The sequence below is a fragment of the Mus pahari genome, chromosome 8 (assembly GCF_900095145.1).
Source record: "Mus pahari chromosome 8, PAHARI_EIJ_v1.1, whole genome shotgun sequence".
Lineage (NCBI taxonomy): Eukaryota > Metazoa > Chordata > Mammalia > Rodentia > Muridae > Mus > Mus pahari.
In genome coordinates, this window is record NC_034597.1 from 58,784,131 (window position 1) to 58,796,850 (window position 12,720).

General features: G+C 45.5%; 1 protein-coding gene across 1 annotated transcript in view; it reads right to left on the reverse strand.

Moving 5' to 3' along the window:
• The window catches only part of Dock5 (dedicator of cytokinesis 5), a 182,496-nt gene that overhangs the window by 80,918 nt on the left and 88,858 nt on the right, over positions 1–12,720 (reverse strand). The window contains exons 7-11 of the mRNA XM_021204056.2: positions 11,358–11,493; positions 9,563–9,720; positions 7,988–8,069; positions 4,566–4,695; positions 55–127 (exon numbers count right to left, since the gene is read on the reverse strand). Coding sequence (XP_021059715.1) covers positions 55–127; positions 4,566–4,695; positions 7,988–8,069; positions 9,563–9,720; positions 11,358–11,493 — 579 coding nt within the window. The remainder of the gene's footprint in view (positions 1–54; positions 128–4,565; positions 4,696–7,987; positions 8,070–9,562; positions 9,721–11,357; positions 11,494–12,720) is intronic.

Below are 12,720 nucleotides of genomic sequence, written 5' to 3' on the forward strand. Positions count from 1 at the left end.
CTTCAATGGCTAAGCTGTACCTCAGGTCACCCCGGATGAGTGGCAGATACTTACTGCTGAAAGGGGATAAAATGCTGCTTTTCTTCATCATCCACCTTCCCATGTACGATATCACTAATATCCATCACTAGGAGAGAGACAAATGTCATTAGAGACACTAATGGCTTCATGCCTCCCTGTGCTGTATAGAAGAGGCTGGTATCAGCAAACACAGAACGCCACAAGAAGAAAGGGACCAGGCACCAAGCAACAACTTACTATACCACACCCAGCAGGGCAACAAACCAAGAAAGGCTCAGATTTTCTATATCCAACCCTGCAGGACACACCTTCAAAACTCTGCAAGACTCGATTGCTATGTTCCTGGAAAACTTAGACATCATCATCATTATTACTATTATTATGATGATTATTGATAAGCCTTTACTGAAAGCCATAGAGAATTAAAATTTCTAGCAGGTCTGTCAGAAGAATTAAAGGTCTGGAGAGAAACTCAAGATGTGAAGTGGCCACCTGTGTCTTTGACTTGATATCTACACCAGCCTTAAGAGTATCACAGAATAGACTATCAGCAATTGCTCCCACTCCCCAACAGACCCACATCCCGGGAGTGTACTTCAGTAAAGCCAGGCTGTAAGCCTTCATTTTTCTCATTTATACAGCTATGAAGAGCCCCACCTTAAGGAATGGGAAGGGTTAACTTGCTGTTGGTCACAGGTTTTGGTTTTTGTTGTCTGTGTTTATTTGCTCTGTTTGTTCTGTTTTGGATGGGCTGGACTTAACCCATGGCCTAGCACATGCCAGGAAAATAAGGCCTACCACCAAGCCTACATCCACACAATTAGTTTTAAGTTTTTAGCAAAGCCAGGGTATAAATTAACAATGAGCACTTTAAATCACATAACCATTATGCCCAGCTACAGAGAGGACTAACATGCAAGCTGTAAAGCAGCTGGCTGAAGTGAGGCAAGGCCCTGGTAAGAGGGGAAACTGTGGTTAATGAATTACAGTCTGGCCATAAAACACATTAGCAATCCATTTCTCCACGTCCGAGATAGTATGTAGACAAAAGGAGTGAGTACTGAGAAACACAGTAATACCTAAAAGAACTCCAGACAATACAGTCTACCAGGCCAGGGAATAGTGCTGCCTGGAAGGGGCACACAGTAGGGCATCACAGGCTGCTTGCCGTTACCGCTAACAGGACTGTACCAAAAAATGCTGAGAAACCCATTTGTTAGGGGTCATCATCTGGTGACATGTAACTTTCATTAATGATCGTCATCAGGGTTAAGAATGAATTAGAATTCGTCTTCTCTGCATTCACTACCCAGATACACACAACCCCTTCACTCCCAGGCACACGTACATATACTAACACAGATAAGGAGATGGAAGCCTCAACATACATATGCCAACACAGAGAAGAAGACAAAAGCCTCAAGTTTAAGAGTTCGTTTCTTCGGCCTGTTACGAATGGCAGTGACTTCTAATACATCTTTCTTGTGTAGACAAAAAAATCCATTACCATTGCCATGTGGACGGCTAAATAAACCTGGCTGGGTTCCTTGTACCTTTTGAGATTCTACTTGAATACTTGATAAAGCTGCAATGCTGAGCAAGGTGGGACAGCACTTACCCAGACGCTCAGCCCTTGAAAAGCTGGGACAGGGGCATCTCTGTAAGTTCCAAGCCAGCCTGGGCTACAGACTGAAACTGTGTCTCAGGAAGTCAATAAAGAGCAATGCTGCTTCCCTAGACACTCCTTGAGCAGCAGGTTTCATGGGAACAGTCCAAAAGACATGGCACATGGTCATATAGGACAGGACGACCACCTCCTTATCCACAGAAGCCCCAGGGTTGGTTGAAGAACATGGAGCATTTGGCCTTGGTCCCAGGAACAAATTTTTGACATTTCATTGGTGACTTTCAAAAAGCATTACTGATTCAAATCCTAATAAAAGACCAAATATCTGTTCTTGAAATTTAAGAGGCTACAAAGATAGAAGACTGTGATGGTTTGTATATGGTCAGCCCAGGGAGTGGCACTATTAGAAGATGTGGCCCTGTTGGAGTAGGTGTGGCCTTGTGGGAGTAGGTGTGTCACTGTGGGGGTGGGATTTAAGACCCTCATCCTAGCTGTCTGGAAGCAAGTATTCTGCTAGCAGCCTTCAGATGAAGATGCAGAACTCTCAGCTCCTCCTGCACCATGCCTGCCTGGATTGAAGATCCAGACCCTAGCTGGGGAGGATCTTGTCCCCAAATCCCTATCTGCTATCTCCTAGAACACAGGATTTGGTTTCATTTCACTTCCTGGTGCCCCTTTAATACTTGAACCACATATTTTATATTTTTCCTTTTTAAGCTTGCTGAGCTTATTCAAAACATTCTTCATGAGCCTTAACTAAAGAATAAAGTCTCTGGTGGGCTTTTTTGAGACCTCCTTTGTCGATGAAACTAATCTAAGTCTCTTCACCTCAGCCTCAGGCAGACTCTTCAGACAAGGGCAAAATGTAGCCACATTCTTTAACAAAATACCACAAAAACAATTTCTAGGTCACATATTGAAATTCTCCACTGAAACCTCTTGGGCCAGGTCCGCACAGTTCAAATCACTCTCAGTAACAAAGTCTTCCATATTCCTACTAGGATGGCCTATTAAGCCACAGTTAAAGCATTCCACTGCTTTCAAAATCCAAGGTCCCCAAATCCACATTCTTCCAAACAAAAGCATGGTCAGGCCTATCACAGCAATACCCGAGTCCCTGGTACCAACTTCTGTATTAGTTAGGGTTTTACTGCTATGAACAGACACCATGACCAAGGCAAGTCTTATAAAGGACAACATTTAATTGGGGTTGGCTTACAGGTTCAGAGGTTCAGTCCATTATCATTAAGGCAGGAGCATGGCAGCATCCAGGCAGGCATAGTGCAGGAGAAGCTGAGAGTTCTACATCTTCATAATAAGGCTGCAAGCAGAATACTCACTTCCAAGCAGCTAGGATGAGGGTCTTAAAGCCCACACTCACAGTGACACATCTACTCCAACAAAGTCACACCTACTCCAACAGGGCCACATCTTCTAATAGTGCCACTCCCGACGATAGACAAACTATCACAAGGACTTCTTGGGACATCCTGAGGATTAATTGAAGCTAAGGACTCTCTTTGAAGACCCTTAGTGATACAAAGTCACCTTTGAGAAAGGAGTCTCCTCCTAAGCATGGAAAACACTTTGCAGTGAGTCCAAGTGCATCAGCAGAGCACCTGCTAGCAAGCAGTCCTACTATGTGTGAGACGTGGTGCTGGGCACAAAAAGAAAACACAATCAGTGGCTACACAAGGACACAGGAGCCAAGGCAAAAGAACTGGCCATCCTGGGCATGAATGTTGTGTGCCCAAGACCAACCAACCACGACAACACAAGCCATTGCTTCCCATCTTTAGGGGCTGCCCTGCCAGCCAGCCACCTTCTTTTCTCTATCTCTTTTCATTGCTATAAGTGGGGGTAAAATATACATTACATAGAAACTACCATCTTGGCCACCTGTAAGTGGTTACGTGGAAGTAAGTACGCTAACCTTATGTAACCATCACCAACATCCACCACAAGAACTCTCATTTTCTCAAAGGGAACCCTATCCTCAAAAAGCAATTCGTCTCTCTCTTCAAGCCCTGCCAATCCCATTCAACGGCCTCTGAATCTGACTCTTCTAAGCACTTCACATACATGAATCCTGCAGCAGTTGGTTTGTGTGTGTGTGTGTGTGTGTGTGTGTGTGTGTGTGTGTGTGTGGCTTATTCTACTTAGCTCAGTGTTCTCAACATTCAGCAATACTGTGGCATGAGTCAGAAATTCCTTCCCTATTAAGGCAGAATAAAACCTCTTTTCTTTTTTTTTTTTTTTTTTTTTTTTTTCTAATTCTTTCTTGTTATTTATTCTTCTTCATACATTACATCCCGGTGGCAGTTTCCCCTCCCTCTGTTCCTCCCAGTCCCCCCACTTCCCATCTCTTCCAGAACCACTGCTTCTCCATTTTCCTTCAGAAACCAGCAGGCCTTACATGATATCAACCAAAGATGACATATTAAGTTACATTAAGACTACGCACGAATCTTCATATCAAGGTTGGATGAGGTAACCCTGGAGAAGGAAAAGGGTCCCAAAAGCAGACAAAAGAGTCAGAGATACCCACCAGTGACAGCNGTGTGAGGAGTCCCACACTAGCACTGAGCTACCCAACCATATGCAGAGGATCTAGCTCAGACCCAAACGGGTCTTAGTGGTTGCCCTTTCAGGCTCTAAGAGTCCCCATGAGCCTCTTTTCAATGGCTACGCCACATTTATTTATCCATTCATCTACTGATGCATACTCGAGCACATAGTCCCCTTTGGCTCTTGTGAATAATTCCACTGTGAAGGTGGTGTTCAATTCTTTTGGGAATTTACCTAAAATGGGATTTCTGTCAGATGATGGGTCTACATTTAGGACTTCTAGAAAGTGCAGAGCAGGGGGACCCTAGAAGCTACACCATACTCTTTGGACTCTGGGCTTTCCTCATACCTGCTACTCCAAAGGGCCTCCGGAGCCCACAGGTATGCTTCTTGCCCTCCTTCAGCTCCATGCGGCCCACCCGGACAATCTGACACACGAGGCTGATGCGTGGCCGGATGAGGTCTGTGCTGCTGAGGTCCTGCAAGCAGAGAACACATGAGAGGCTGGCTGCCCCGTCCTGCCTGGACACACTACCCCAAGCCAAACCACCACAACAATGCCTCTCTTTCTACCCATCTAAGAACTATGGAGAACAGGGAAAATTACTTTCTAATTATCTATAAAACAGTCTTCTTTTCTTCCCTGGTTCCTACTTCACATTTCAAGATTGCATCAGACTTAGTCTAACACCTCTAGGTAGAGAGGTAGGGAGGTGGGCAAGGGGTTATTAACCAAGATGCTCTCTGATGTTTTGGGGTCCTTCTGCTTCATGTCTTAGTGTAAGACACATCTCAGGGTCAAGTGACAGAAGCTCGCACGATGCTGATGTTCACTGGGCATCCACAGAAGCCTGTAAGGGCTCAGGGTGGCCTTGATCTTGCTATGTAACTGGGGTTGACCTTGAACTCCAGATCTTGCTGCCTTCTCTTCTTTCCTCCTGGGATTACAGGTATCCACCATCCTTCCACTCTTCGCCTTCAGCTCATCTTCTAAACAATCCCAGAGTCAGGTGTAACCCATACATGGTTTGTGAGGTTCTTTATACGCCTCCTGAGAGGCCCTTTCCATGAACACTGAATAGCAACAGGAGTGTTTGTGTGTGTGTGTGTGTGTGTGTGTGTGTGTGTGTGTGTGTGTAACTGTTCCTATTTGGAGCTGAGGCTCCTGTGTGTGTGTTCTTAAGGAGGGGTAAATGAGACAGAAATGAGCTCATATATCTCATTCAGGTAACATCAAAAATAACTTCATTATATCTCAGAACCCTTTAAGGCAACAGCAGCCCCAGCCTTACTGGATCAAGAATTACTTCTCAAATAATCATTCCAAATCTATACCCTGTAATTTGCTAGAGACCCATCACTGAGACAGCACTATACACCAGTAATCGCCTGCCCTGAATCTCTGCTTGAGGTTCTGCAAACCTTCCATTAATAGAAAACAAAGTCACTGGGTGGCCGGTTCTAGAAACCGTAGCATATTGATATCATTAAATAATACATAGTCGTTTATAAACAAGTTCTGAAGACTGTTTAATGACCAGGGGAATGGCCACCACATTTTATTTAATTGAAAAGGCTAGACATGAAATTTACATACTAGATGACCCTCTGGCTGACTGGAGAGAGGGTGCTGAGGGCAGGGGTGGGGCAGGAGGGAAGGAAGGAGCGATTGCAGCTGTAGTAAGTTAAGGCTGATTAAAACGATAAACCAAAGATTTAACCGTGCCTGTAAGAACCGGCCACATGGTCTGACAAACACCCACCATTATTACAGGGAAATCCTTACTTTGTTTCAAAACTGAACAAATACTAAAGTCTGGGGGCGGGGGCATCTCAGAACGTTCTATGCCTGCATTTGCAGAGGGTAGAGCCAGGAATGGCTCTGTGTAGGGACAGAGAAGCCTGTGTGTGTCCTGGAGCTGGAAGGCTGACAGACAGGACATAGTTGGGTGTCACTAGGACTCGGAAAGAGCAGGAGATGAAGCACTTGTATGGACTGGTGGGAGATGGCACTCTCTCTAGAGAAGCTAGGGACCTACACATCAAGGTTTCCCAGGTCCCCTGGTAGCCCCAGGGTGTGTCCTTAAAAAGAAAAGTGGGCCGGGCGGTGGTGGCACATGCCTTTAATCCCAGCACTTGGGAGGCAGAGGCAGATGGATTTCTGAGTTCGAGGCCAGCCTGGTCTACAGAGTGAGTTCCAGGACAGTCAGAGCTACACAGAGAAACCCTGTCTCGAAAATAAATAAATAAATAAAAATTAAAATTAAAATTAAAAAAAAAAAAAAGAAAGAAAAGAAAAGAAAAGTGGGAGAAGCTCAGAAATTCAACCTATGAGGAAGACAGTTGCCAGGTCCAAACTACAGCCCCATACATTGCCCTGCTCCTGAGCTGCAGGCTGCAGCACCCAGCAGGGAGGGGGACTCAGTCATATTCACCCTCACTGGGACCTTGGTTTGGAAGTTCTTCTTCCAACAGCTGATGCTCTTCGACTTCTGTCTTCCTCAAACGTCTTCTATTTATGTATTCTGGAGTGCTGGGCACTGAACCCATGGCCCAGTGCTCATTAAGGGAGTGCCCGTACAACAGTTCTCCACACCCACCACTTAATCAATCTATTTAAAACCCAAGCTTCAAAGCTGGGGAGATGGCTCAGTGTATAAAGTATTTATTTGCCATGAAAACATGAGAAACTAAGCCCAGGTCCTTAGAACTCGTTCATGTAAAGCCGGGTACTACAGCACACATCTGCAACCCTCACGTTCCCAGGTAAGATGGGAGACAGACACAGGAGACTCTTCAGAATGGCCTTGTATATGCAAAGACAGACAGCAAAGAGACCCTCGTCTTAAAACAATGTGGGAGGTGAGGACAGTAAGAAAACACCCAAGGCTGTCCCCTAGTCTCTGCACATGAACTATGACTCCTTGGAACAACACGGATCCTACACACACATACACACAAAAAGCTAAATATACATATATGCACATAGCCACAATTGGTAGGGGGGAAGAGGTCATGAATTTTAAAGAGAGCAAGGAGAGGTTATAAGGGAGGGCCAGGAAGGAGCAAAGACAGGGGGAAATAACGAAATTACATTAATCTCAAAAATAAAATAAACAATAAGAAGAGGAAACTGTTTTCATTATAATAAAATCAATAAACAACTAACTGTAATGAAATTGAGAACAAAAATTAAATAAATAAACGTACAATTAAAGCACAGCCTCTCTACACAGTACTCTGGCAAAGCCCCTGGCAGCACTTCAGGATTGCCCATGTCGTTCATATTACCTCGCTTGTTTACAGTTTTCCTTTCCACTGGCACAAATGCTGCTCAAGGACACAGTTCCTTTCCCTATTTTGCTCACATATGGTCAAGTGTGCACATCAGTATGTGGTACCTACTGTGTATTCACTAGGTGACTAAATGACTGGGTTACACCTACTCATCGGACAACGATGGCTGCTATCCTTTCTGCTCTTAATGTTTTCCATACACTTATCACTGTATCCACTGTAAGAAAACATTGAAACGGAAAGTGAGGCTGGGCTAGTTAGATGACTCCACGGGTAAAGACACTTGCTGCCAAGACTGAGGACCTGAGTTCAATCCCTGGATCCTACCCAGTGGGAAAAGAACAACCTACTTCTGCAAATGGGCTTCTGACCTCCACGCACTTATGCCACGGCAACACGCCCACACACATGCATATGCAGAGACACAGAAAATAAACGAATGTTGAAACTTCTCATGAAGGAGGCAGGACTCACGGTGAACACTGCTTGCAGGTTATTCAGCTTCTCTATCTCCTTAGGCATCCCGTTACTGCCCCAGCGAATTAGGTAGTTCTCACTGACAAGAAAAGAAATGACTCTTAGTCAGCGGCCTTCTGGCACAGAGGCTGCTCACAGACACACTTGCAAGGGTCAAAACAAGGGACAGACAGCAAGGCAGGACTGGGGAAGCACACACACACACACACACACACACACACACACCCAGTGGGGCTTTGAAAGAGTCCCTCCTATGGCGGACATCCTCTACAGTGGCAGGCTCCGCTCATGGTGGCCCAGACATGGGATTTTATAAGATTCTTTTGTCTGGGGTCTTCGTCCTACCTCAAACTTCTTATATGCAAGCTCTGGCTTTGCTAAAGTGAGAGTTTAATTTTAGGGTCAGGCATGGTGGCTCTGAACTACAATTTTAGCATGCAGAAGGCTGACTGACATTATTTAAAGCCAGCCTGGGCTACATAGTAAACTGACCAGTCTGAAATAGCGGTCTCAAGAGGCCACATTTACAAAAGCTTAAATTGGTAAGTCATCCCCAACGCCACGGTCCACACCACACAAGTAACTTAGAAACTATTTTGTACTTTTTGAGAAAGGGTCTTGTGTTGCCCAGGCTGGCCTCAAACTGCAGCTGATCCTTCTGCTTCTGCCTTTCCGGTACTGGGGTTAGTCATGTAACACCCATCTGGTTTGTGCACTGCTGGGGTTCTGTGTATGCTAAGCAAGCATGCTACCAGCTGAGCTATCCCTAGGCCCTCGTAATCACCTTTCACTACCTTCTTGAAACTAAATCTCCATTTCCTAAGTTGCTTGTGGAGAGCCATGCTGGGGATCACCTGTAACCTGACTCGTCCTTATAGTCTTGAAACTTTATGTCAACTTTTTTTTCCCCCCTGAGGAGTTTGGTTCAGAGTTGAGCTGCAAGCAGAATTCTCAAACACACAGCCCCTAACTGCTGAACCTGCAAAAGTCATCCCTACAGCCTACAGCTGCCATGAGGGTTTACAGTGGGTATAGCACACTCCATGGGCTAGAACAAACATAGAACGATGGGCAGTCACCAATACAGTGTCCTACACAGCTCAGCTATGAAACCCCACTGTGTTCTTCTCATCTCTGTCTTTCCTCCTGTACGGTTTTCTGAATTCTTTATCCTTGTCCCTCTCCTAAGCAGTTTTATTCATTTCTTTATTGTTCTTGTTGTTTCGTTCGTTGACAGGGTTTCTCTGTGTAACCCTGGCTGTCCTCGAACTCACTCTGTAGATCAGGCCGGCTTTGAACTCAAGAGATCCACCTGCCGCCGACTTCTGAGTGCTGTGATTAAAGGAGTGCACCACCATGCTTGGCTATTTTATTCACTCTTAAAACCCTACAGATGTGTAATCTGAAGCTGTATAGAGCCAGAGTCCATGTACAAAGCCTCCAGAGACCAAAGGACTTTATTTTCTACCGTTGGAAGTGACTGTACCCACCCTCTACATCTTCCTGTCTCAAACCCAGTGAAGGACTCTAGAGAGGGCAAGGCCAAGCACAGGTGACAAGGGTCTCCATTACCTGATGAAGGTGGACTGGTCTGGGTCATACAGGGCGATGAACAGCTCCGCATCCTCCCCGATGTTACAGACAAAGTTCTTGAAGTTCACATAGAGCCCATAGGTGTGGACAGTACTGAAGATTGCCTGGCCTCTCAAGTCCAGGTTCTGCAAAATGCTCTGAGCCGGAAAATGGGAGAGAAGACTTCAGCAAGTGGGGGCAGAAAGTTGGCAAAGAAATCAACCTACAAACAAGGGACAGCTACCACCACCATGGAGAAACACTTGCTGAGAACTGAACAGATGAGGAGCAACCATCACTCAGTCCAACAAACACACCAGCATCATCAGACCGCCCTGGTGGTCCTGTTGAGGGCCTTGAGCACAAATAATTTAACAAATGCTAAGAGGCTAAAGAGATGGCTTGATCTATAAAGTGCTTGCAGTGGAAGAATGAGGACCAGAGTTCAGATCCCCAACAGTCAAGTAAATCCCTGGTGGGCGTAGCAGCTCACCTGTCAACCCAGCCTCTAGGATGTAGAGATGGAATCTTGGAGCAAGCTGGCTAACTAGACCAGTTGCCTTGGGAAGCTCTGGGCTCAAGTGAGAGACCCTGTCTCAGTACAGAAATAGAGTGTAATAGAGGAAGACACCCACTTCCATTTACACATACATATTCATGTGGGCCCACGCATGTGCAAACAGACATACCTACATGCACGCAAACCATATGCATACGCATGGAAAACAAACATGTGATAACTCAGTTTTCAGCAGAGTTGTGAAGCTTTTGTGTCCTATGATGGGACGCTGGAGGAAGCTTAAAAACACAAACACTTGACCCACTACCCGACTTTACAGGAAACAAAGGTTTCACAGAAGGCTTTACCCTTGGGTGTGGTCGTCACATATTGTCATGACTGCACCCCAGAAAGCAAAAGCAATTAAAAAACACAGAGACACATCTTTCTGCAGCTAAACAGAAAATAGATCAAAATGTCAACATAACAGGAGCACAGTGATCAGAAGATGCTGTGCCATTTTTTCTTTTTCTGATTTTCTTTACCTTTCTAAGTTTTCTTTACTTTCCAAACTTTCCAAACATGTTATTTAAAAATTGTTTTATTTTGAAAACCATAATATTTATAACCAAATACAGAGGATTATAATGCAAAAAGTCCTTCCTTTTACCCAGTTCTCTTTCCCAGGGGCAGCTTTATTTTTATTTTTTTATATCTATTTTATGTGTATGAGTGTTTTGACTGCATGCGTGTCTATGTACCATGTGCATGCCTGGTACCTGCTGAGGTCAGAGGAAGAAGACACAGATCCCTTGGAACTGCAGTTATTACTGGCAGTGAAGGTGCTGGGAATTGAACTCAGGTCCAGAGAAATGTTTTAATGGCTAATTTATTATCAGCCATTCCAGTTACTTTGTGTATATGCAAGCACTGATGTGTGTATACACTTTTGTAGGCATTTTTTAAATACAAATACCATTTTACACAAATAGTTCTGCATCTTTCTATGCACACACACACACATACACAGTCACACTCACACATACAGACACACACATATACACACACTCTCTCTCACACACACATACACACACACACACACACACACACTTTTGTTCCCTTTCCAAAGGAGAACACACACACTGGCCTCATTCTTTCTGCCCACTTTTAAATGAGGCCGCACGTGACTCTTCTTGTCATTGCTATTCTTACTCTCTATTACTCATTTTTGGCATTAAAAACAAAAGCAAAGAACGGAGTCCTAGCAGGCCGCCCTGCACCCTAGAGGAGGCATACCTTCTCCTCTTGGATCTTTTCCTCTATCCTTTTAGAAGCCACTTCATGGGCCCTGAACAGGGCGACGGTGCTGGTCTCATCTGGATCTAAGATGTTTCCATTGTCGTCCCGCACGACCAGATCCAGCCCAAGCATTCTGGAGAGAGAGGAGATGGTAAGATTTCTCCTCCACTGCCAGACTCTTTATAGATGAACCTGTATCACAAAGCCTAGGAGAAAAGAGCAGGGGCTGGGTACAGCCCAGGACTTTCCTCCTTCCAGCCTCTACTTCCTTTCCACATAGCAATCATGCTGCATAGCATAGTGGCCCACCTACCCAAACCTGTGTGCAAATGCCAAAGAAATCGGCCCAAAACAAGAACAGGAAAACTGGCATTGATTATGACCAAAGCCCTCTTTGCAGTGATTCCCTGCCTGTCCCCTGTGGTCTGGCATGGCAGTAAGCACAGAGCCATGTACCTTCCTTCAGCAAGTCGTGGCACCCTCACTCAATACTGTCTTAAAGGAGGGAGTAAACTCTGGCGGCTACCCACTCATAATCCATCTCCATGCTGGCTCTGCAGTCATTCACACTATAGTCTGAACCTTAGCTTCAACTGCTGCACCCTTGGATCCCTTCACGTAAACGTGTTCCCTACCCTTCAAAGTTACCATAGGAACTTGATCTGGATAACAGCAGTAGAGTAGCTATAGAACCTCACAAACAGTAAGCACCAATAAATGTTTGCTCCAACTGCGGAGAATGGTATGAGAAAACTAATAAGGAAAGAAAGCTCCGAGGGCTGCATGGCAAGAGCAGAGCTGACCACACCCTTCTCCCAAGGCGTTTGTGCCCAATGGGGACAGAAGTAGGAAGAGCTATGCTTAGTTCCAAGAAGTCAGAGACTGGTGGAACAAAGTTATCGGCTCAGTCCTCGGTCTACATTCAAGGCACCTGCACAGACAGCAGTACTCAGAGCTACCAAGTCCTCGGGAAGAAAGCAAACACACAGCAATTCCCTCCTCCCTGCTCTACAGCAACTCTGGATGAGAGATCTGCACTGGCAGCTTCCTTCCCAGGGCAGCCAGACCCACAGGCCACCCAGACCTGTGAGAGACAGCATGCTGGCAGAGCTGGGTCATGGATGTACTGATAGAAAGCCTCAGTTTCCCGAGCTGCGTCCAAGGAGAGCTGTGGGGAAAGCTGGCATGTTTGCCATGTGAAGACAGTAACATGTTATGTCAGGACTCGGGGGACCTCCAGGACAATGTTACTGTGTCACGATCATAAAAGGACAGAGGCTCGTCCAGAGGGGAGGGGAAAGGGGAGGGGAGGGAAGGGGAGGGGAGAGGAGAAGAGAGGAGAGGGGAGGAGAAACTGCAG